This window comes from Siphateles boraxobius, unplaced genomic scaffold (assembly GCF_051911475.1).
Source record: "Siphateles boraxobius isolate OS27281-9 unplaced genomic scaffold, OSU_SipBor_1 41, whole genome shotgun sequence".
Taxonomy (NCBI): Eukaryota; Metazoa; Chordata; class Actinopteri; order Cypriniformes; family Leuciscidae; genus Siphateles; species Siphateles boraxobius.
The window spans coordinates 16848342-16875359 of NW_027509042.1; the positions used below are offsets into that span (position 1 = coordinate 16848342).

A 27018-nucleotide genomic window follows, 5' to 3' on the forward strand; every position below is an offset into this window, starting at 1 on the left:
CAGGAGATGGCATTTAGCACACCCACGAGAGATGGCATAAGTCAATCATTCCACACCAGACCCAGTGTATAACGAGTCAAAAGATCTGTCAGGCATGCATGATTTTCTGCAGGCATGCCTTCAGATGTTTTTGCCATAGCTACATAAGCTCTCCACGCATACAGACTAAATGATTTTGAGCTATTAATGTCATCCTGTCTAATTTATTTATTCTTTCATGCAACAGTTCAATAAACATTAAGTTAATACTGAATAACTTACATTTTTAGAAATATTATTGGCAGTTACAATGTTGCTCTATCAATGAAAAATAGTTCCAAATGAAAACGCATCTCTGAGCACAGCTGTGGTGTGTCATTCTTGAGTTATTCTGTATTTTTGAACAAAATTGGTAGAGTGAATGATTCAATAGTCACTTAAATTGCCACTATTAAACAGAATTTTGGAAACATGAAAACAGTTAAGTGATACAAACACAAGTGAACAGTTGAACGGCACTCTAGAAACGCCAATGACATTTTCTGCCAAAATAAGGTAGCCTACTGTTATACTGAATATCAATAAAAGTGTGGTGCACATTGTTTGGTGAAATCGTTGTTTCAATATGAATCCACATAATCAGGAGTCTCGCGTGTGGGCAAAAAAAGTTGATGTTAATTAGCTGATAAAGTAGATGTTATTCATGTTCAAGTTTTTCACATGGATTCGCCACGCTGGCCGACAGAAAGCTTATTGATTTGAGTGACTTAGTGTGAGCTGAGATTTAACCCAGCAAGCAGCAGCTGACATTTCACTGTTTAGGACTAGGTTAAAGGGGTCATATAATGCTATTTTTGTACAAGTTAATATGAATCTTTAGGGTCTAAATGAAAACTTTGTAATATACTTTTATTAAAAATTATCATTAGTATTGTAAGAAAACACATTGTACATGGTCAAAACCAGCTCTGTTTTCAGCAAGCCGTTTCAGTGCAATGATGATGAGCTTTGCTCACTCCGCCCCTCTGTTGTGTGGGGCATTTTGACACAACGCACATGGAATGTTGCCTTGACAACAGTTGAGGGTATATTTTGCAACAAGAATGTCAGCAGGAGTCTCTGAGGACACATCTGTGCAACCATACCAATTATTTTGAACCGGAGTAAGACCCGGAACAAGATGACGGCCCCGAAGAAGTTCGGCAATTAAGGCTCGAACAGGACGTTTCTGAATGGTTGGTTAATGTAATGACACTTTGATCTATTTTTGTAACTTATGTACTGGCAGGGTAACTTAGAGTAGTGAGATACAGACGCTAAGTTTTGTGTTTACTGATGTATAGGTTAGTTCGTTGACAGATTGATGTTGAAAAACTTTTTTTGGTAAACGTAGGCTTGTCAGTGATGCGTAAAGTTATCTCAGTGTTAGGTACAACTGTCAGTGCTGAAACATTAACCATAACGCGTTGTTCATTATAAACGTGGGATTATGAATTATATTGAGAACGTCGTAACGTTACAGAGAAAACATGGCGTAATATAAGTTACCATGAGTGTAAACATTAGCCACATTCATCGTGAAGCGATTTGCAAAGATTAATATATAAAGGTTAATAAAACGTTACACTCACTTCTTCTGGAGGTGCAGCAGGAACACGAATAGTTGGTACTGATTCTGTTTTCAGGACCAGCTTCATAAAACATAAAAGCATTTATGTAGATCATTGGGAATATTCCCTTCAAAAATAAAACTCAGCCACTGCGTCTTCAGCGGTTCGAATTTAGGAACATTAAAATGACTGATGTGTTCCTTATTACAGCCAAGAACAGAACACCACAATCGCTTAGACGCCATTCTGCTCCAGTGTATCAACAATGGCGGACTACGATGACAGCTCACTCAGGGCGGGTCTGTGTTGAAACCATAGAAAAGCTGCTGTCAATTAACAATCGTGGGAGGGGCGTCCGTTTTATTGACATCACAAAAACGAATGGCTCAATTTGAAGGCAGGGGAAAAGATATAAGGAGATTAAAACAAAAACACTGGATGGATTTCTATCATTATATGATGGTTGTGTACAGGCACTGCCAACACACATTTGAGTACAATCAACTTGTAAAAGTGCATGTACCATTACATGGCTATGATTAACCCACTTCTAGCCAAAATAACCTTAGCCTGGCTAACGTCAGACCGAGTCTCATTGAGACGTCGGTCTGGGAACCACATGTTAATTTTCACGTATTTCAGGCGTGGTTTACGAATGCCCAGAGCGTTTATTGGGTGCTACAAATGTCTATCAAATGCGCCTGTACGTAGCTCATAGCCAATCGTTTCAATTATACCAAATGACGTATGTAGAGCGACATAAATTAGACAAGGAAGAAGACGATGGGTCAGAGATTTAACTAAATTACTTAGAACAATATCTAAGGCTGCATCGAAAGGTAACTTTGCATCTGCTGCCATGTTGGATCCATAGGTAAAAAACAAACTGCTTCGGTTTGTCCCATAGACGTCATCCTCATCTTGCTGCTCCCTCCCCGTTCTGTGAATGGTCCCCTCGCTGAGGCGAAAATCTGGTCCATGGAATCCAGACCGCCTAGCAGCGCGAATAAAACCGCGCTGCGCGCAAGGCAGCATGGGGTAACCCAGGCTAAAATAACCTTGAATTTGGTGATTTTTTTTTTTTTTTACCAAAATAACTTGCGAGATGTATAATACTAGCATGGATGCCAGCCGAACTTAGCCCCGTCCACAACATCTGAGGATGGGAAGTTCGGTCTGGACTTGTTCCATTGTGAATCAAACTAGTATGCCCGAACCAAAGCTGTTCGGACCAATCAAATTGTCAGGGCGGGCGTTATAAGATGATGGACAGATGATCAACAGTAACATAATTATCCACATCACTAAAGAGCATTTGGGTTAAATTTGTTTACAACAAAGAATGGCTGCCGCTGAATAATTTAGATGTGTAGATTCCGCCATCGCGTCTGTTATAGAAGATGTAGACAGCGCATTCATTTTAAAAGAGGAACAGAGAACCCTGATCAAGGAATTTGTCGACCCAATTGAGTGCAGAGGCATTTTCTTTCCTGGTTCGGTTGAAACACGCCCCATAATCACAGCCCAATGGAGCAGTGTCAGACTCACATTCTGACTAGAATCTGAGTATGACAACGTCAGGCTAGTATAATACGCCATTTTGTAAGCAAAGTCATCCGTTTTTACAAGGTATTTGGCTCCATTACTTATGTTTATGTGTAGCCTGTGCATTTATTCTTGCGTTATAGTTAGACGTCTATAAAATTTTCATATTTTTTGTGTTTGGATGACTATTAGACGTCTTTTAAACGCAAAATTGATTGCTGGGAAGGTATAGTCTCATTATTTTTGACAGCCCCGCACCTCCACGGCAGTCTCGGCTCAGTTAGAAGGGCAGTCAATGGAGGTGTGGGTCTGTCAGCTGGCACAGATTGGGTGGTTAAAACTGGAGAGGCTTGAGATGCAGTCTGCTCACTTAAGCGTTGTAGGATCTCAGATTGGATCTGCTCAGAGAGGTATGACGGAAATCCTGAGAGATGTCGAGGCTTTATCACTCAGTGTACTCTGGCATTCGGATTACAACCTAACAGATTTCCCACACAGAACAGCAAAGTGGCATGCATACATCATCACTCTCCTCACTGGAAAAGCGCTGGACTGGGCTACGGCTTTGTGGGAACAACATTCTCCACTTACTGACAGTTGTGACCTGTTTGTTGCAGAAATGAGGAGGGTCTTCCATCACCCTACCAGTGGGGGAGAGGTTGGCCACAGGCTGCTTCAGATATCTCAAGGGACAAGGAGTGTGGCAGAGTTTGCAATTGAGTTCCGCACATTAGCCTTAGAGAACGGTTGGGACCAACGAGCCCTGAGAGCAACAATTCACCATGCCCTGTCCCCTGAACTGGCCTTCTGAGACCTGGATCCTGACCTTGAATCCCTTATTGACATTGCCATCAGGGTGGGCAACTGCATTCGAGAGCGCAGACGGGAACGCCGTGGAGAGGTCAGGCTGCCTGAGCCCCAAGTTTCTAGCAGTGCCATTGAATCCCCTCCACTTCCCATGAATTTCGAGGAACCCATGCAGTTGAAAGGGCCAGACTGTCGCAAGCTGAGAGGGAATGACGCATGAGGGAGAAATGCTATTTGTACTGTGGAAAGCTAGACCACTTCCGGTCCAACTGTCCCGGGTTGACGGGAAAAGACAACTCTCGTCCAAGAAGGGGCATGACGAGAGTAATCACCTTTCTCCAACCAGCAGCTTCTGGAGTTTCACTCGACATTTCACTGATCGGGGTAACCAGCATCACAAGCTTCTGGCCTCCTTGGTTCAGGGGCTGTTGGAAATTTTATGGACTTTACTTTGGCCAGACACCTGAGAATTCAGCCCATCTCTCTTCAAGAACCCCTGACCATAACCGCAATGCGGAGAGACCCCTGGGATCTGGTCCGTGCACTACACCCCTTCATCTCCAAATTGGTTGTCATAATGAGAAGATGCAGTTTTTCTTGATCCATTCACCAGAGTTCCCTTTAATTCTTGGCTTCCCATGGTTATCCCTTTACAATCCACATATATATTGGACTGCTAGGCTTAAACCTGTGGCCTCCAGAGTCCCGATGCAGCATCCTGAGCTGTTTCGAATCCCCTCAGAATATGCAGACCTCTGTGAAGTCTTCAGCAAGATCCGCGCAGCCTCTCTGCCATCCCATAGTCCGTATGACTGTGGAATAGATCTGCTTTCTGGAACCTGCCCTCCTCGAGGGAGACTTTTTTCCCTCTATGCTCTAGAAAGAGCTGCCATGGAGGAATATATCGATGCTCTTACCAGCGGATTTATCCGTCCATCTACTTCACCAGCATGGGCTGCCTTCTTTGACGTGGGGAAGTAGGATGACGGTCTTCAGCCTTGCATTGTTTACCGGGGTCTAAATCGCATCATGGTAAAGAACTGCTACCCACTACTACTAATGACCATGGCCTTCGAACTCTTAGAAGGGGCGACCATTTTCACAAAGTTAGACCTTCGAAATGCCTACCACCTTGTTAGGATACGAGATGGACATGAGTGGAAGACTGTTTCTAACACTCCAAATGGCCACTATGAGTATCAAGTAATGCCCTTTGGGGTAGTCAATGCTCCAGCCGTTTTTCAGGCACTCATTAATGATGTGGTATGTGATATGCTAAACAAGTTTGTATTTGTTTATCTTGATGACATTCTCATCTTCTCTTGTTGTTATCAAGAGCTGTCTCTTTTCTTGGAATCATTGTCTCTAGTGGCAATGTCCAGATGGATCCTGGCAAGATTCAGGCAGTTCTGAACTAGCCCCAACCAGACTCCTTCAATGAGGTCCAACATTTTCTGGGATTTGCCAATTTTTATAGAAGGTTCATTAGGAACTTCATTGCTATTGCAGAACCCCTGACTGATCTTACCAAAAATACATCAAGCCCATTTAAGTGGACCGAAAGAGCTGATCAGGCATTCGACCAACTCAAGCAATTCTTCACTTCCGCACCCATTCGGACTTTTCCAGATCCTGAGTTGCCCTTTGTAGTTGAGGTGGATGCTTTGGACGTCGGGGTAGGAGCTGTCTTGTCGCAGAGAGCAAGGAATGACCACAAACTTCATCCTTGTGCTTACTTCTCATGTCGACTTTCCCCAGGCGAGAGGAATTACGACATAGGCAACCGGGAGCTGTTGGTGGTGAAGTTGGCACTTGAAGAGTGGAGACAGTGGCTGGAGGGTGCCAAACACCCATTCTTATCTGGACGGATCACAGGAACCTCACCTACATCCGGGAGGCCAAGAGATTAAACTCAGGTCAGGCTCGTTGGGCCCTCTTCTTTAACCGCTTTGACTTTACCCTCTCATACCGTCCAGGTTCCAGGAATTCAAAGCCTGATGCCCTCTCATTGGCCCGAACCAATCCTACCCAGCTCCAAAGTGGTGGCATCAGTCCAGAGGGGAATCGAAACAGCGATGAAGAGGGCCCAACAGCAACCTCCCGACCCAGGTAACAGTCCTCCGGATCGTCTTTTTTGCCTAACTCCATGCGTTCTGATGTGTTACAGTGGGGCCATGCTTCCCTTCCCTCGGGCCATCCTGGGAGCACAAGAACATTGAAACTCATCCAGATAAGATTTTTGTGGCCCAACATGCAACGAGACGTTCATGTTTTTGTTGCTGCCTGTGCTATGTGTGCCAAGAACAAGGAACCAAGAACCCACCCTCACGGCCTACTGCACTCACTACCTATCCCTACATGCCCCTGGTCCCACATATCATTGGACTTCGTTATGGGTCTACCAAAATATCAAGGTAACACAGTAATTCTGGTGGTGGTAGACAGATTTTCTAAAGCATGTCATCTTATACCATTACCCAAGATTCCCACAGCAGGTCAAACAGCGGACTTATTGATGCAACATGTCTTCAGAATCCATGGCTTCCCCCAATATATGGTGTCCGACCGGGGATCACAGTTCACCTCCCGGTTCTGGAAGTCTTTCGGACGCCTAATTGGGGCATCCATCAGCCTGTCCTCTGGATTTCACCCTATAATCAAATGGACAGAACGAGAGGGTCGACCAGGAGATTGGAAAGATGCCTGGTATCTAACAATCAGACTGCTTGGAGCTCGCATTTGATCTGGGCTGAATTTGCACACAACACTCTACACCACTCATCTTTAGGCATGTCCCCTTTTGAGTGCCAGTTTGGTTTTCCTCTCCCTCTGTTCCCTGAACAGGATCCTGAGATCCGTGTACCAGCAACTGCTCAACTTGTCCAGAGGTGTCGGCGAACATGGTGGAGAGCACGAGCAGACCTGCTAAGAGCCACTCAACAGCAGCAGAGGAATGCAAACCAGCACCGTAGAATTGGACCGTCACTTAGTCCATGACAGAGAGTGTGGCTGTCTACTAGGGATCTCCCTCTGTACTTTGAGTCACGGAAACTAGCACCTCGCTTCATCGGGCCCTTCAAAGTCCTCTAAAGGATCAACCCAGTGTCCTATCGTCTTCTTCTACCCAGGTCCAATAGCTCGAGATATTCTAGACCCAAATCTCATCAGGAAGTTCCGCTGCCATAAACATAGCTGCAAGGAGAACGTCGGGAGCCGTTCCTGGATGAGAGGATCCTGTAAAACTCCAGCTTGTAATGACTCTCCCAGCCACTAGGTGGCCCCAGCTTCTGTAAAATTCATTGTTGCCACTCATTAGTATTTGATTTATCCCACCTGTGGGGTTCAATAGCTTGTTTGTGTTGGCCTATTTAAGCATGCCTCTTTCTAACAGTTGTGTTCAGTCTTGATCCTACTATGCTTGTATTTTCCTTGCCAAGAAAACTAAGTCTGTTGTATTTTTGGATTTGCCTTACCTTTTTGTTTTTTTGATTATTTTTTTCCCCTCTGGAAGCTTGGCTTCCTTTTTGTTGTGCTTTTAAACTTGGACTCTTCATTAAAAACACCTTTTGTTCATTCATCTAAGTCTGCAAGTTATTGTTCTGCCCTTGGGTCAATCTGTTGTTTGGGTGGTTGTGGCGCAGTGGATAAGACACATGCCTCTGGTGTGAGAGACCCGGGTTCGAATCCACTGTGAGACGCCAATGTGTCCCTGAGTAAGACACTTAACCCCTAGTAGCTCCAGAGGCGTGCGACCTCTGAAATATAGCAATTGTAAGTCGCTTTGGATAAAAGCGTCAGCTAAATGTGTAAATGTAAATGTTTGTCATCCACAATAGCTCAGTGGTAAAGAAGCAGTTCAGTTGACTTGAAGACAAGAGATCAATCCCAGCCTCACACACCCATCACAGCAGTATAATAGACATAAACTAATGTAAATAGATGGTAACAATTAGCCTGGCTAACGTCAGACCTTGTCTCATTGAGACATGGGTCTGGGAACCACATGTTCATTTTCTCGTATTTGAGGCGTGGTTTACGAATGCCCAGAGCCGTTTATTGGGTGCTACGAATGTCTATCAAATGCGCCTGTAAGTAGCTCATAGCCAATCGTTTCAATTATACCAGATGACGTATGTAGAGCGACAGAAATTAGACGAGGAAGAAGAGGATGGGACAGAGATTTATGTGTACACGATGGCGTTCAGATTATTGTCGTTTGTGAAAGACAAACATGAGGGTAGAAGGTATGGACACTCTACAGACATTTTTTTTATCGAAAAAAAACAGAGTTTATCCGAGAGGTTAGTGTTATTAGGGGTGACAGTCGCACCGGAGTCAGGACAATCAAGAAGATCTTGCCAGCGTTGCTCCTCCCGAATTACCAAAGCCTGTTGGTAGCAGGGCAAAAACATCCGTCTTGGTTATGAAATGGTTTAACGCCAAAAGCTGCTCTTTTTTCAAAATAAACTTGCATTCTAAACTACTTAGAACAGTATCTAAGGCTGCATCGAAAGTTAACTTCGCGTCTGCTGCCATATTGGATCCATAGGTATAAACATACTGCTTCGGTCTCGCATAGACATCGTCATCGTCTTGCTGCTTCCTCCCTGTTCGGGGATTGGTCCCCTCGCTGAGGCGAAAATCTGGTCCATGGAATCCAGGCTGCCTAGCAGCATGAATAAAATCGCGTTGCGTCGAAGGCAGCATGGGGAAACCCAGACTAGGTAACAATTGTGACAAAACAACAATTTGCCATCAGTGATAGTTTTTATTTCGCCTCTAGAGGCTGCTCTCGTACTGTATAATGACAGCGGACCCTTCTCAGCCGCTCCAATAACTGACGCAACCTGCAAAAACTATCGGTATGAATTTTTGCCTATAACGATTGTGCCAGCAATTGTTTATTGTGCAGATTAATCGGCAAAACCAATCAATCGGTCGACCTCATAGCCTTACGGAACGCGCTAATGATGTGTAATGTCTGCACAAGCAGGGTGTGCAAGGTATAGAAATACAATACTGTATGTTGAAAGGCAAGTAACGTTAGGACATTGTATCATTGCGTATATGTGACCCGTCACAGAAACCAGGGACACAAGTCGGCAGCACAACTTTCGAGCAAAATGAGAAAGAAGAGTTTTTTTTCAAAATTGGTGATTTTCAATTTTTTGGAGAATCTGTTAATTGAAATCACGAAGAAGCCTCTCCATGTTTGAGATAGCAGTATTGGTATATTTAAAAGCTTACATTTTGAGGTTGAAATCGGCTTGTTTTCGGAGATTCTAGCATGCAGTAGGGGCGTGGCGTGTCATTGTCTGTGTGTATTTCCATACTGAATAACCCGGCGCTTTTGCCCCCGCCCTCCAAGTCAACCACATGGCTACTTATTATGCTGTGCTCTGGCCAGCTCTCTCTGATATCAAAATTCAATGAAGATGGATGCCGCAAAGATTGTCGCAGACGAGATGAACCGTCTGGCAGTTACACCGAAAATGTTTTCGCCGCACTTCGTGGGCTCGGGAAACTGAACCGGAGGTATGGGCGCAGCGCGCTCGCCCTCAGTGCTTCAATACGGCGGCTCGGCTCGCTGACAGCGGTGGCTGGCTGTTTCATATGTGACGGAGAATCGAAATAGAGGATGCAGTTAAGACCTTTGCTGCTGCGATGAAGGCCTGCCGTGCGTGTTTCTGAAATGTAAGTTAAGCTTCATTTGCTCTTTAGTCGTTATTTAAGATGCTGAACCTGCTGATGATATAATGTGCTTGCGGACATTTCATTTGTGTGTGTATACGCACATAAGAAAGTGGTGTAAAGAGATTTGCAACAGTAATTTGAGGAGGTGAAATGTGATTATTTGGAAAATTGCAGAAATGACTGCTTAAAGAAAAATGCCAGCAGGCATTTGCCTCCTACATAAACTTTAATATTGTTGACATTTTGGGCACACGAGCGTTGCGTACTATTTGCGCTATATGTAGGCCTATGGCTTATTGGTCTTTGTTTGTTGTTGTTGGTTTTGCGTTATATGTATATGGCATATTGGTCTTTGTGTGTTGTTGCTGGTTTTGCGTTATACTGTATGTATATGGCATATTGGCCTTTGTGTGTTGTTGCTGGTTTTGCGTTATATGCAGGCTATATGGCATATTGGTCTTTGTGTGTTGTTGCTGGTTTTGCGTTATATGTATATGGCATATTGGTCTTTATGTGTTGTTGCTGGTTTCGCGTTATATGCAGGCTATATGGCATTATTGGTCTTTGTGTGTTGTTGCTGGTACGTTGCAAATAGAGGGGCAGCACAATTGTTTTTCGCCTAGTGCGGCAGAAGTGCACTCATTCGAAGTGTAAAAAAAGCTGTAAAGCACATGGAGGAGCTTTACAGGGGGTATGGCTTATCTAAATGAGATGTAAATGAGCCCTATTGTCACCCCCAGCAGCAGAGACAGGTGAGAACTGCACAATCTTTAGCTCGTTTTCTCCTCTTTGAGCTTTTTTAAGTGCCTACTTTAAAATGGCCACAACTTCTCCAAATATTATCAGATTTCCACATGTTACACATCGTTGGAAAGCTTGGATATTACACTCTCAGAATCTATGAATAACTCAAAATGCCCCAGAACCGACTTGTGTCCCTAGTTTCCGTGACTGGTCACATATATATATAATTTAAAAAAATATTTAGACCACTTCTACTATTGATGCTATCAGGATGTGAAGAGAGTTTCAACAAGAAAAAAAAAACTCCTACCTTTAAAGTGCGCATGAAACAGAAGTTGCGATCGGGGTTCCCGTATTGTAATGTAGCCATAGCTTATCCAAATGAAACAGCTTCTGTAACAAGAAAAAAAAATGCATGGCAGGACTTGATTTTGTCCATGGGGAACTGATTGGATCCTTAAATCATTGTCATTTTTTAATGTTATCTCATATGATTGACAGGTTGTCCCGCCCTCACCATGAAAAACACCTCATCAGAGAAGAGATGGGATGTCTTTGCAAGTAGGAGGGGAAGGGGGCACATATTTTTTTTAAATAATGATTTACAGGGATAAATAATTTATAATAAATATTGCATTCCATAAAAAAAAGAATTGTCAATTTTGATTTCATAGTGACTTTAACTGCATGTGCTTTAAAATGATTTGCATAAATAAATACTAGGTTTATATAAATATTGATAATGTTTTTAATATTTGTTAACACGAGTATATCTGCACACTAGAACTATATTATTTTATTATATCATCATCATATAGACTGCTATGTATTACTGTTTTATTTTTATTTTATTTTTACTTGCTGTCGTATGTTCTTTTCAGAATAATCGTTTATTTTAGGCTTTTATTTTTTAAAATACTGTACTAAGGGGAAAAAGAGACTGACAGTTAGAATGTGTTTAGTTTTCCATCGGTGGAGGTCGCCAGCTGTACTGTGTCGGGGCTCATCCTCACTTACTTTCTATCTAGAGTGGTTTGACTCAAAGCATAGACGCCCACCTATCCGCTCTCTTCGACTCACTTTCCACCGAGCGCTTCAAAATGGCGGCAGCTTCATCCATCCAGCCGCCGTGCGTGCACGGGATACAGCGGGAAAACTCACCTCACCCGGAGTCCGACAGCCCCGCGAGCCGACAGGAAGAGGACGCAGCATCCGAGGGGATCACCATCCTTAGAGATCTACCGGAACTTGATCCCGAGGAGATCGAGAAACGGCTGGAGAAAACTCGCAGAGAGCTGAGCAACAGGAGGAAGATCCTTATTAAGAACCTGCCACAGGATACAACTAACCAGGTAAAGAGATTTACATAGGATACATCAGCCTGACAAGTGAAAGTTCCACTGCTCACTAGTTCATGAGAAAAAGAAACACATTTCCAAGGGCTCTTAACATTAAGTATGGTTGTCAAGATAACTTACATGTAACAGCTTTTATTGTTTCATGTGGTTACGTTAACTTGCATCTAACGTAGGCTATATAAACAGACAGTTTAACGTATATTTTTCGGCCAAAATAAATTAAATGACAAATACAAATAAATTCCTAGAAAGTTGAATTAAAACAATTGTTAGTTTGAAATACGGAGACCTGTCATCAAATTAGCGGATGAATAAATGCAAAGAGTTCCGTTTAAGTGACCTTGAAAGATGAATGCATATAAAAGTGCTGAAACTTCTACGTTTGCCATCGGAAAAGCTGTAGTATAACTGTTTGCGCGCAACACAAAACGTTATTTGCCTTAAAATAACAAAGTGTATAATGTGAATCACCACTGAAGTGAAACGATAACACAAAAGCGTAAAATATGCAGTAAAATAACAGCCCGACGGCACCTTTTGATGAGCGCGCAGCGCGCTCCGTCTGTAACAGTTAGGCTATAGCCGCCGAGTTCCGCTGAAAACGAGGTGCTCACCATCTCTATCTGGTTCAGTTTTAAATCAATATTTTTGCCTTATGTCTTAAGCCTACCCCTACAACACAACCATAAAACGACTAAAACTCTCATTAACATGTAACTAATTCCGTGCAACTGTTAATGTAGCCTACTGGACTTTCGAAATAAATTCCATATGATAACACTCACTATTTGAATGAGCCATAATGATTTGTTTTGTCAAATTATTCCTAATGATTTGCTGATATACTGGTGTCGTTCCTTTTAAAACGGCTATGGTATTTAAATATGACTTGTATGCTTATTAATGAAGGAAGCAGCAGCTTTTATTCATTTGCCAGGTTGTGGTTAGACGTTGTCTTGAGGCATGTTTGCTCATGGAGACAGACAGACTGACTGAGATCCGGCTGAGGGCGTTCAGGCAGGGAGAACAGCTCACAGCGGTGAGCTGAACTCTGAGTGGGAGATTTTCATATTCAACGAGCTGAGGTAGCTGCTGCCGATGGCATTTCGTACAGAGTTTTCCCCACATTATTAATGTCAGTAAACATGTTGGATACCTGGCTTCTTGAGGGAGGTGTAATATTTCCCCAGCTTCAGGAGGAGATGAATGCAGTTAATATCCAATTGTTAGTATCTCCTGAACAAATGCCGCCACACTGTACGTCTGCTCTTAAACAGTGCTCAAAACATGCACTTTCCTGTTAGGTTGTCAAGAATATCTCGTGCAAAAAAAGCTGTTTTTTTATATGTGAATTCAGGTTGATTGGGACACTTTTTCCAAGTCATCTCAATGCAAAACGTATCCCAACCATCCTGAATTCCCCCTATGATTAATTGTTTTGATATACTATTGTATATTATTTCACATATGCATGGTGTATTACAAAGCACCTATAACCTTAGACAGCACGACAGTGAGTAACAGTTTGGAGAAGAGTGTCAGGTGCACACCACTGTGATCGGGTCACAGAGTAGCGGCTTATCACTAAGAACACATGTCAGGCAAAGCAGCTCTCTGTCTCTTTCTGTCTGTGTCCCTCATTCATACACAATCACTCCGCTCCTTATACTGAATAATTTAGGAGCTGGTCGGTCACAGGTTGGGGCAGGATAAATGTCAGAAATCATGTTGATTGGCTCTTTGTTAGGTGACATCTGATGTGCTTCATATTTTGGTTGATCTCACCCCCTCCCCATGGTTGAGCTCTGTCCACTTTTCCACAGGTTTTTTTTTGTTGGTTTGTCAGTGGGTGTCAGTAGCAGATGTTCAGCACTGGAGGGTGGAGGTGCATGTTTATAACAATTAACGTGCATGTTCACACAACAATTAACAAAAAACAATAATAATAAAATAAAATAAAATGAAAATGAAAACATTAAAATTATGTATACAGTATATGTAAAAGTTTTTGAGTCACCTTTTGAATCACAAATATGCTTTTTGACAAACTATTACATCATTTATGTATTTATTACAGTGGTATTTTATATCAAGAGACTATTTATTAATATTGTGAATATTTAATTTAATATTAATTTTTATATTTTCCTCAATGTAAAAGTTTTAGTCATTTCTATTTTTTCTCTTTTTTACTAAATAAATTAGGTCTGTATTTTTATTCATTTTTGCAGTTTAAATTAATTTAGTGCATCAAGTTAAACTAAATGAAAATGAGAAAATGTTGCCTTTTTCAGTTAACATTTATTTTAGAGCGCCAGTCCCTAACTTTTTTGGGTTAAAAATTATCCAAAATAATGTTTTTAATTCCAGTGGGACTGGTGGATTTCCATGGGAAATTCGAGCATGTCTTTGCGTCATTACGTCAGCTAGTAGGCTATATTGCGTGTGAGGATGTTGGAGGTAGAGATTTAGCCTTTTCTCACAGCACTTGATATAATTAAACTTATTAATTTGATGGCGGATCCAGAAAGGTTCAAAAGACAATCATCAGTGTCAACTGGAGATTCACTTGTTGTAAAATGCAGTGGAAGTGGCTACAGAAAAAAAAAAAAGACTGCAACTGGGCCCATGTGAAAACAAGGATAAATATCTGAAGGGCATTAAATGTAGTCACGCAATGCTGATGTTGTTAACATTTACAATTTGAGAACAAAGTATAATTTGAACAGTTTGACGTGAATTGATAAGCGATCGTTAGATTTAATCAGCGCGATTTACTGCAATGCTTTTTTCCCCTTACTTGGTCAGACCAAAAGTGGATGTTAGTTACTTCCAAAAAGTAGAATCTGTGATTCTGAATGACAGTATCCACACCTCAAGGTAACTGACAGTCGCACATTCTCCTCAAAACATTGGATTCATCCGTACAGTGCCATGCCGAGGCACAACTCACGTAAAGTTGATAATTCCACGAATAACTGCAATTGCAGATTTCAAACAGAGATGGCGACAAAGAGGAAAAACTACGGACTGCAGCTTTAAGTAATTCAAATATTTTTTTATGGTTTTAGTTAACTATAACCCTGATTTATATGTGAAACAAATGAATAATAATTTACTGTCCTCAAGCTGTCTTCTGTCAGTTTTTGAATGTAATCCTTGAAACCAGTAGGCCTTTATCACCAACCCCTAAATAAAAATAGATTTCAAATCTACCAAAAATTGAGGAAATATGTAGTCTTATATGTTTAGAATTGCTAAGGGCTCAGATTCAGCAGTGTTGTAACATAAAAACCTCCAAACATGGAAAAGACATGTACTTGATGATACCTTGTTTTTTGTTATAAGCCAAGTATGCCACTTGAAATCACGTGAAATCATTAAAACTGCCTTCAGTGTGTTGGCGGTTAACAGTGACATTCAACAGAGATCTTACATATCACTTATTTAAAGCTTGAGTGATCGGGATCAGTATCGGACGATTGTGATGACAAAAATAGGTATTTGGTATCGGCTGCAAAAATCCTGATCGAAGCATTTCTACTGTTTACCTAGTGTTGCTCGCTCGCTAGAATAAATTGTTTCCTTTCCCCTTCCCTCTGAAGATTAGTTTTTGACTGGTTTCAATTTCTCTCTGTTCTGTCCCGACCTCTCATCACCTTGGCTTTTGAATCGGGTCACCATAAGACTAAGCAAGCTCTGCATCTGATAAGAGTTTTCATGTCTCACCCCACTATCTGGCCTTCCTGTGTACAAAAACCCTTAAATTTCATCATGCGTACTGTATGTTTAGTAGGAGATCCCAGCCTGACCAAATTCAGACTAAAATACAGTGAAAGTTGTTAAACTCATCTAAAATGCAATGAAAGTCAAAGAATGAAAATCCCAGACAATTAAATCCAGTTTGACAGTTGTTCTGCTGTCCATTATGAACAGATTATTGAAAAACATTAAATTAAATAGAATAAATAAAATAAATTTAGATATTAATTAAGGTTATAGGCCTAGACATAGTTGATAAAACAACTAAGAAATGTACAGTACCATAATGAGTATTTTGTGGAAATGTTAAATGCTGCATGAAATTTATGACTAAATATAATTACTAGGAGTCAGACTAAATGTACTTTACATAATTCCTGAGGTATTGCACACAATCCTGTTAATTTTCCATCCATGTTTGACATTGCCAGGAACTGGCTAGTATAAAAGCTTGTCCTACCTAGCAACAGTAACCAAGGGGGTGGAGTTTAGTGAAAGATTATCTCATTGAGTGACAATAACAAATTTGTTCTGCACATTGCAGATTGAAAATGAAAAACTACTATATTCAAAAGTGTGTGTTGTGATATATAGTAGTTAGCAGCTTTCATCAATGTCACAAACCTACAACACATTCATAAAAAAATTACCCGTCTCGTTGTGGCCATGTCTTCTCGTTCAGTACAAAAATTATACAGAACTGAGCATATTTAAACTCTCACTGATAAATTTCTCTCTCTTTTAGTTTTAACTTCCCTCTTTTAGTTTTAAATCCTCTTGTTAATGCAGACCGTCTTTCAGCATGAACTGTGCTTGATTGGGGAACATGCGTAGGGACATTAATCAAGGGCAGTAACCTCCATTTGTTCTGTTAGCTTTCAACCATCCCAGATGTTTAGTTGAATCATAGCGGCCGATGCTGGTCCTGACATAGTGATCTATATCTAATGGTATCCGGATGCTTACTCAGGCTTTCTGGCCATTTATGGGCCATTACAATCCATGTGTTAAGAGAAAGCCATAACTGAGGCAGACTTCATTGTGTGGAAAGTGTCTTGTTGACTCTGTCTAGAGGGAGAGGGGGGGAATGCTTTGCTCTTAGAAATGGCAAAGAAAGTGAATTAGACTAAATGTTCATCCATTTACCAAAGTTGTAGGCTACTTTACAGAATTTGAAGCTGAAGAAAATTTAGTTCATGCATACTGTATAGTAGATTAAATGTATGTTTGTGCTGTCTACTCAATTTTAATTGGTTTTAAGACATATTGATGGTGATGAATATATTACGAGCAGTATTCAAGTAAATTCAAATACTCATATTAGTCTAGTTCTCTTCTCATTTACTCAAAATCATGTTACTTTCTTTCTTCTGTGGAACACAAAAAGAGAAGTTTTGAAGAATATCCAAGCTGTTATTGTCTATACAGTGAAATGTAGTGATCTGGGGCTGGGCCTGTCAAACCTCCTGAAAGATAAAAAAATAAACAAAACCATAAAGGTATAATTAAAGGGTTAGTTCACCCCAATATGAACATTCTGTCATAATTTACTCACCCTCATTTCTTATTTCTTTCAAAACCCATAGAACATTCATTAATCTTCAAATGACAATATTTATTAATTAAACCTGACAGTTCTGTCATGTAAACAAAACTTTGAGGATTCAAAAAGGTCTAACAATTTGTAAATGTAATATAGGAATTAAGCGGTTTAACCCATTCTTTTGAAGAGACACGATAGCTGTCACAGATGATTATTTAGATAATAGAGTAATTGGTTGATTATTTTGACGATTAGGCTAATCGAGTAATCTGGTATTTTTTGTGGTAGTCAAAATAAACCTAAGAAAAGACCCACACCTTTAAAATGACTTAAAATACATGTATAACAATGAGGCAATAATATTTGGTTCAAATAAAGTATCAAAAACAAGTAGACCTAAACATATGGTTTTATAGAACAAAGCTGTTAAAATACAATATATAAAGTATCATTTTATGTATATTATGTATAACAGAAAATGCTTGCAGAGGGCAGCCTGTTGTTGTTACACTTTACTGCAGATTAAATCCTTGTTTAATATTGGCCAAACATCATTTTCAATACAAATGTTTACTTAATCTATAATATTTGGCCACTTCTTTATGATAGAAATGCCACAGCCACTGTCATTTCTTGAGCAAGAAAATGAACATCAAAACATGCACTATGTTACTGGAAAAGGTACTGAAAACCCTGGCATACGTAGACACTTGGGCAAGGTTGCCAATCAAGGCCAGGAAGTCCAGAAGGCTGGTGATCAGGAAGGTGATCAGAGTCACGAATACGTTTGGACTCCCAAGTTCAAGGCGAGGTCATTCCATTCATTGAGCACAGCCCAATAAATAGCTTGGGAAAGTGGTTCAATGCATCACTGAAAGATGGTGGTAATTTTGCAGACGCTGTGAAGCAAACCGAAGAATGTTTGAAGAAGATCGATAGGTCCAGACTCCCCGGAAAATTTAAAACCTGGCTGTACCAGGCTTATTTGGCTCCTCACAGTCTATGAGTTATCCATAACAGTTATAGAAGGCATCGAGAGGAAAACCAACAAGCACCTGTGGAGATGGTTGGGGATCCCCCAAACTTCTCTTCGGTAACCCTACATCCGTTCAGGACAGCTCCAGCTCCCTCTGTCATCTGTCGTGGAGGAGTTCGAGGTGGCAAAATGCAGAGTCGCGCTAAGTCTGAGAGATTCCAAAGACGTCCAGGGAAAGCAAGCAGGCATCATAACAAGATCAGGCCGTAAATGTGCAGTCAGCTCAGCCATTGAACAGGCAGAAAGCTCACTGAAGTTGCGTGACAATCCCTGCATAGGACGCCAAGGCCTGGGGTCGACAGACTTCCAACAGTCCAAGAACAACGCACGTTGATCGTTGATCGACAGGACGAACAAATCACTGCAACCGGTCGTGCTGTTCAGACCTTGGTGGCGCAGATGGCAGAACTCTCCTCCCAGTTACAACAGCTGAGAGTCGAGTCTGCCCACGGGACCACTGCACCTAATCCACCACCCGCTGTTCTACCCCCGCCCAGCCTTCCAACAGTCCGGAGCCTCGTCTACCTCCTCCTGCTGCCTATTCGGGTGAGCCACAACTGTGTCGTGCATTCCTGACTAAATGCTCACTGTTTTTTGCTCTCCAGCCGTCATCGTTCCCCACCGAAGAATCCAAAGTAGCCTTTGTAGTCACACTACTCTCTGGACGAGCGGCGCTGTGGGGAACCGCTGTATGGGAGCAAGGGATGGCAGGCATGGCTGTTCCCCGTGGAAGTAGGGTGCAGAGGCTTGCCTGCCAAATCAGCATGGTGGCTGTTGTTAGCTTTATGCATGGATGAACAAAGCAAAAAGCGACTCTCGTAGGATGGGAGAGGAGGCTGAAAGAGCTTCATGCTGGATATGTAGTAAGAGAGAGGAAGACAGCTGGAAGCCAGAAGCAGATGGGCAGTAATTTGGCCACCACTGCCGACCCACCAACTGGAAAGTTTTGTGGTTAAGGGTCGAAACACTAAAGGAAGGTTGGGTACCACCTGATGATATCTGCTTCTGGCTGAAAGCTATGGTTACCTTAAAGGGAATTGATGAAAGCACCCAACAGGTGTATTCCACAATTGAAATTATGATTAACTGTTTGTATATTTTCAGTAACACAATGATGTATTCTCTTGTGTTGGCAGAAGTTTATAAATGATTTACATTACAAATCTAATGAAATGGCACACATTGCGTTCCCAGATTTATGTTATAAGCAATGTAAATAATAACAGTTCATATGGAGCAGCATTTACTGTGAACGGAGCTGCTCTGAGGTGCATGTAAATAATTAAAGTGCATATACATATTAAACCAGCATTCATTTAATTGAATCGTAGTCTTTGTGAATTCTCAATATCATTATCTATGCTGTAGTATGTTTAAAAAAAATGGTTTTAATACAACATGCAGCCTTAGAAGACAGTCTAATAATGTGGTTCATAGATTCTCGTCCATGGGATGCACCACTTCCAGTATTTTGCCGGTTACTCAACACGGGTAAATTGAAATTGAGGATTTTTTAAATTAGTGTACTCGAATATAAATAGAGCACATCAAATATGGTAAATGGAAGCTCAGAGAGCTTGCTTGAGTGGTTGAGTGTCCGTTTACTATAAAAAAAAAAATACCATTTAAAAAAAGGCAGAGTTCACACAAAACCCTTTTAAGTCCAAATTATACTTCAGTTCTGAGACAAATATAGTGTTTGTGGACATACAAACGCATAGGCTTAGCTTTTGAAAGCATACTCCAATTTGATACCATGTGGTTGACAAACACTAAAAAATGTCATCCAGTGTCTGACTCTGTGCTGTTACTCTCCAGAGATAAAATGTCTGTGTTTTTAGAGTTGTGCTGAAGTCCTCCTGCTGTCTTTAATTTTATCTCTTAAAACTCATCTTTGATAATCAAAATGACATATTTAAAAAAATATTGCTTTGAAAATAATTTCTTTAAAACAGCTTGAATGTAACTACACCCTTGCTTCCTTTAGTAAACGCAGAACCATGAATATGCAAATTAGTCCCACACCAGCTCGGACTACCTGATCCACTCCGTCAACTGTAGTAAACACTACATAGTGGCAAGTGGAAATATCGGTTTAATTCAGCCGTAGGCTATGTCTGAACCAGAAACTGGTCCGGAAGAAGAAGAGGAAGAGAGAATTATACATGATGGTCGTCTACAAGGCGATGTATCAGAATGATAATGCATTTAATGTATCGCTCTTTACACTCAGCGGTAATTGATATGATTAGCCTTTGGTTTGACTACATGATCAAACAGCTAATAATGTGTTACACAAACCATGTTCCCGTTCACCATCTCAGAATCAGACAGCTGCCTTCTAAAAATCATCTGTCTTGAACATCATAAAAAGTAGGGATGCACCGAAATGAAAAATCTGGACCGCAAATGAAAATTCAGGATGCACTTGGCTGAAAACCGAAACTGAAAACAAGTTATTAAAGTAATAATTAATTAATTAATAAAATGTAATTAATAATCAACACTCAAATAGCTAAAACGGAGTTTAACTTGCACAGAATACGTTTGTATATCAACTTTTTAAAATAATGTTTTCTATTCCAGTTTGTTTGTTAAATATAAACATTTAAGTGAAAATAAACTGTAATAACTTGTTTTTATGACAGATTTATTCAAACATACATTAAATAACGAAGACATCATTATCAGGTTATGTGATACACTCCATATATTTAGCAAAATGCTCTTCTATATAGTTATTTGTTTCTAGCTAACTAATGAGTTTATGGACATTGGATAGCTTTCCTGAGGAAAATGTAACATTAGGTGACATTGTATAGCCTAAGCTGTTTTATTTACTTTCCCCTGTTGAAACATTGATTGAGTGAATGCATGAGACAGGATTAATTTTGGTAAGTTGTAATGTATCTTTCAAAACACCTTCTGGTGTTCAACCATGTTTATTTTGTGCTGTAGCTAGTAGTAAAGAAGAGAGATATTATGATGGGTTTATTGTTTATTGTTTACATATGCGCTTGATCCGTGCTGCCGCTTGAACTGAGTGAACTACAGTGATCTGTCGCTCCCTATTAAAACAATGTTTTATTGTTTAAATTTCATAATAAAATCGACAGAATTTTAAAGTTAAGTCTTTGCTTCATATTAGAAGTAACAAAGCTTTTTTACGATTATCGGATGGCAGGCGCGCTACATATGTTTAGAGAAGTTTTGTTCATGCATCAATAGAAAACTGCACAGACTAAAATATTTTAGATTTAAGAAACCACATAATTACTGATTTAAATTCGAAAAATTTATATTGTCAATCCAGAGTTAGTGTCCACACACCTAACAGGTGTTCTTTGCTCACTGTGGAGAAGCCCCGTCCAGCACGTTGACGGGATTGGTTACATGTTTGTGACGGTAGGAAACAGGTGGTTTTATACCGTGTTTTTGAGTCTGAGTTTAGTACACCTCAGTTTTAAGGAGAAAAAATGCGGAAGGATTGTCTTAGAGCATATTAAAACAAAAGCATATAAACAACATTAAAAACTAGATTTTCTTCACCACAGGGGGTCTATAAACTCCTTATACATTGCTTGTCAATGCAGGCGTCTAATGTTGTTGGGGTCTCCAGTAGTTTGTTGTTGTTGCAGTTCTGACTTTTCTGTTTCTTTTTAGAATGTGAAACAATGGCCCGGGCCAGTTTTGTCACCTTGTGGGCCAGCTAAAAAATAATTCAAGGCACATTTATGAGCTGAGCTTACAGAGTACACACTGATATAAAAACGTCCGTACAGTATGCGTGCGCTATGCTAATGACGAAATGTTCATAGCAAAGTAACAAAGTATATTTTGAGGCTTTATAAGTGTCTTAAAGTGTTTTATTTTCTGCTGAAATCTCATCAAAGTAGGGCTAGCTAGCAGAAACTATTATTTTTATTAAATTATTGTTTGTTTATTCAATTTTAAAAATGAGCAATATTTTTGTATTTGCTCTGGAGTAGTTTAAAAGGAGATTATCAATCACTGATCAGTTTTGAAATGATCCACCATGGAGATGAAAAGTTCTTTCTTGAAGGAATAGTTCACCCAAAAATGAAATTTCTGTCATTAATTACTTATTCTCATGTCGTTCCAAATCCATTAGACCTTCGTTCATCTTCGTAACACAAATGAAGATATTTTTGGGCTTTCTGACCCCCCTATAGTAAGGTAGTAAAGATATTGTTTCATTCATTTGTGTTCTAAAGACGAACGAAGGTCTTATGGGTTTGGAACGACATGAGGATGTGTTATCAATGACAGAATTTAAATTTTTGGCTGAACAAACACTTTAACTATTATATTCACAAGTTTCTTGACAGAATCATGAAACTGGTCTAATGACACACTCAGTAAAATCATTGTGAAAGTTCGATAGACTGGCAGCTTTACATGAAAGTACACGTCGCAGTGAAAACGTCGCACACTGTTTCTGTATGCCGTTTCCCCTGCCGATTCCAGAAGTCCCTTTGTAATAATTCAAGTGTGTCCTTCTGGATATTCCTTATGACCTGCTAGAGAAAACACAAAGCCTGTGTGTGTTCTTCTGGGTTATCTCTCTTTACACATGTTCGAGATGTGACAGCAGGGCCTGCTGTGTGCATAAAAGGGAAGAGGAAGAGATTTATGAGACAGCATTTGTGTGTTTATCTGATGGATGACATCGGACACTGTTTCTTTGTGTGGCTGCAGTTGGGAACCCTTTTTTCTTGGCCACACCTTAATTGTATCTATTTTCATAACGGTGAACAAACATTTGTTTGTACAAGGCCCTATATATTCGGATGATCACTCACTGGATTTATTATTACTAAATCTCTGAGTTTTTAATGATATTTCTCTGATGATATTTTTTCTTATGCGTTTCACCAGAAAAAAAAGAACGTTTATGACCTTTTATTTGATTTTAGATAATGAAGAAACCCTTCTGAAAGAGATATTTTTTTGTGTTTCAGATTCTCTTTAAATGATGGCTGGAAGCCAAATGTGACATTACTCACATAATGTGCCAACATTCTTTCCTCTTCAGTCCTCACACAAATGAAATCATCAGCCCTATACGATATGTATATGCATGCATGAGAAATTATTGCCCTATAAAGTTAATACCTTGTTAAACCAGTTATGCATCTTTTCAAATCCCTAGTATGAGGCTATAATATTTTGTTTAAATTTTGACTGCAATAGACCTTATGCACCAGAGAAACGTGGGCGCCGTCATCTTTAGAATATTGTCTTTGAACTTCCGTTTTTGCGGTCGCTCTGTATATTTCTATGGCATCGCTGTCCAGGAGTAATTAGCTGGTGAAGTGGATTTACTTATTGTAGAGTTAACAAAAGTTATCATGAGCATTGTAATGTTTATCATAAGCATTGTAAAGCAGATTTCTTAACAAATGTTGACCGGGAATTTTTTTACGAGCAGTTCATTCATACCTATGCAAGATCGCTGTGAAAATACAGACCGGAAGTCAAAAGACAACGAGCGCAGCGCTGAAAAGGGGCGGGGCTACATAAGGTCTATAGTGTTCCAACTTCTTACTTTTCAGAATGATTCCTTGCTACAGAGAGATTATTGTAGCATATCAATGTACTATGTAGTGTATTTTGGTGACGTAATAGTGTTTTTTTAAATGTGCATTGTATAGTGTATAAATATAGAGTGTTACGGTCTATCCCTGCCACAATTTATTTTATTTTACACTATTAGTTTAGTATATAGCTTATTCACAAATTTAGCTCTTGCTCCACTTCGGGTTTTCCATTTACTCACCAGTAAATGAAAGAGGAACAACGCTCAGCCAATAAAATTTGAGGAACTAACTGTTAACGGTTAACTGTTTAGTATAATATAATTTAATTTTTACAACGAAAAAACAAACACAGCTTTATTCTCTCACTCTTTATTTATACATAATCTACATACAGTGTGGAATTAATTTTCTCACTTTTTCTTTCTTTTTCATTAATCCTAGGAGGTCCATGAAATTCTGAGAGAGTACGAACTCAAATACTGTTTTGTGGACCGGAACAAAGGAACAGGTAATTGGCCTCCTTCAGTCATCCTTCTGCTCTCATGTTTCTAATGGTTCTTTTCCATCTCAGCCATCAGAATCCAGACCTCTCAAAAGAAAAAAAAAGAAAGAAAAAAAACAGAACCCCACCACACATTTGCCTACTTAGTGCACCTGAGATCTTAATTTCCTGTAGTGGTGAATGAGCACTTACAGAGAATTGTCTTGATGGAGATTCTCAGCTCTCTAACTGCAAATATGTTGCCTGCTCCTTTGAAGTAAATTGAAGCTTTGAGGTTATTTGAGTTTGTACATTCTGTCACAGTGCTGATTTGTCCATTTCTATTTCTGTTCCAGATTAAATATTGAATCAAATGAACAGGTGCATTTTAGATTTCACGTATAATTTTAACTTCATAATAATATAAATGAATAAAATGTAATATTTTAACTTCAGTCCATCACTTACAATGATGATCTAATACATCACAAAGAGCTGCTATTTCAACTGCATTTCAGACAATTGGAAAGCTCAGGGTTACTTCCAAAACAAACTAAGCTTGTAATTTTCATCCATGCAGAAAAATCATTTTAAAGGGATACTTCAGCTCTGGGAAGATGAATGTGTATTTAATAGTGATCATTTATATAGTAGAAATGTGAAATTATTTTTGAAATTGAAGCATTCTAGAGTGAGAAAAGGCAGAAAATGTATTTTTTACTCATGTGGCTGAAAGACAACAACTCCCAGAATGCACTTGCTTTGCTCCCTAACCACGCCTACCGGTTACAGGCGGCAGTATCCGAAAAAAAATTCCACACATTCTCTAGGCTAATACATACTCTAGTAACAGTAAAGGTTTATAAAAAGAACCACAACCAATGTGAGTTATAACTTTTAATTAAAAATATAAAGAATATTAACACTTTTACACTCAAAGCTCTTCCAGAGCTTCAGCTGTTTCCTTATTCACAATATTGCCCGTCAGGAGGCTGGATATGTCCGTCTTATATCCTGGACAACACAGGTGGACAAAACAAGACGATTGCCTTTACTATGTCCCTCGCCTTGCAGGACCCATTCCATAAAGTGACGGTAGGCTGTTAGGCGTCGGCGATATTTTCTACAAAACAGTAACGTTAAGCACAACGTTAGCAATGCGAACTATTTGCACATACAGTATGCTAGCATAGTAAATATAACAACAACAGCTCAGCTGACTACGCGTGAAGAACATTGTGATAATGCCGAGAGTCCAAACTCCAAAAGTCCAAACTCTGTTCATTACGTCTTAGTAAAAAAAAGAAAAACAAACCAAATACTCACTTTACACTAAGCCGTCCATTTGTCCCTGCGGGCTTTGGCTGGCGTTTCCAATTTCGTCCAGAAGAAAATGACATCACTGAAATTCGCGACAGCAATAGGACTCTCTATCTGTTTCCATAGGCGCACAGCGAGAGCACTGACACCACCAGTCCGCCCCAGCTGGAGTCTGGCCGGGCTCGAGTCAGGTCTTGCTCCCCTGCTGCAGCAGCTGCTCCGGCCGCCTCTTGTTCCTCCATCTCCCGAAACTGTTCGTCGCTGTATTGCGGCTCGTACAGGTAGCCGCGAGCATCAGATTCGCGCAACAGATCTTCGAAATCCCCTTCTGCTATTTCAACTTCAAAACTCGTAAATCGTGATTAGACTACTATACAAACTTTCTACACAGAGCAAGAGCCTGTTAGCTTAGCTTCAACAGAAAGATGGCTGACACTATCTTTACTTTCTGTGAGTGAGATCCCGCCCCATATGGGCTTGGTGAAAACATGCGGAACTAGCTACTAGTACTGGCTGTAGTTTTAAGCCTCTGGCCCAAAAATCCTCCGATGACGCAAAATGATGATTTTTGCGTCATCGGAGGATTTTTCCCAGAATAAAAATACATAAATCTCTCATATCAGGGGGATATGAGGGGGGGAAGCACGGCAATTCAAAAATACTACTGGTTTTCTACTGATGCAAAGCTTAATGCTAAATCCTGAAGTATCCCTTTAAGTCTAACATATGCTAAATAGATAAATAAAGGATGATAAACAAAAATATTTTGAAGTCAAGCATAACGTGTATTTCATTGTTTCAGTTTAAGTAATTAGAGGAAAAAGAGGAAAGGCTTGTTCACTTGGAACTGGTACTGATAGTTCACAGGTTTGAAGAACACAGTTGTTTTGAACAAAGCGCACGACAGGAATAATCCAGGAAACAGTCTTTAATTCAAAAATACTCAGGAAAACTCAGGGAAACGGATTCAAAACACCTCAACATTGATGAGACAGGACAAGGACTGCAAGAACACAGGGAGTTTAAATACTAGAACAAATTAGGGAACTTATAAGCTAATTAATTGGACGACATGCATAATGAATCAAACAGACACAGACTAGGGGCCTATACCATGAAGCCGGTTTAAGTGGGCTACCCTTTCAGTTTAGTTTAAAGGGGTCATATCACGGTTCTAAAAAGAACATTATTTCGTGTACTTGGTTTAATGCAATGTGTTTACACACGTGGTTTTAGGTTTAAAAAAGTAATTATTTTACATATACTGTACATTATTGTTGCTTCTCTATGCCCAGCCTTCCTGAAACGCGTTGATTTTTAAAGATCGTTCAAAAAAGCGTTGTGTGCTCTGATTGGCCAGCGTTCCAATGCATTGTGATTGGCCCAAAAACCTTAAGCGTGTGACGGAAATGTCACGCCCCTTACCATATTTGGAACATCAACTCCCAAAGCAATAATGACAGGAAAAACACAGTCTAACGACTTGGTAGCGCCGGCGGCAACAATAATACAGCGAAAATAAAAGTTACGCCTTCTTTCTTTGCGTATACATTTGGGCGGTGTTATGAAACTCTGCCC

The 27018-nt window shown here is 40.1% G+C and overlaps 1 protein-coding gene across 1 annotated transcript in view; it reads left to right on the plus strand.

The window, feature by feature from the left end:
• Positions 1 to 1155: 1155 nt before the first annotated feature.
• The window catches only part of raver2 (ribonucleoprotein, PTB-binding 2), a 92438-nt gene continuing 66575 nt past the window's right edge, over positions 1156 to 27018 (plus strand). The window contains exons 1-4 of the mRNA XM_077198705.1: positions 1156 to 1218; positions 10881 to 10940; positions 11408 to 11731; positions 24081 to 24147. Of these exons, the coding sequence (XP_077054820.1) occupies positions 10929 to 10940; positions 11408 to 11731; positions 24081 to 24147 (403 nt within the window). The 5' untranslated portion in view covers positions 1156 to 1218; positions 10881 to 10928. The remainder of the gene's footprint in view (positions 1219 to 10880; positions 10941 to 11407; positions 11732 to 24080; positions 24148 to 27018) is intronic.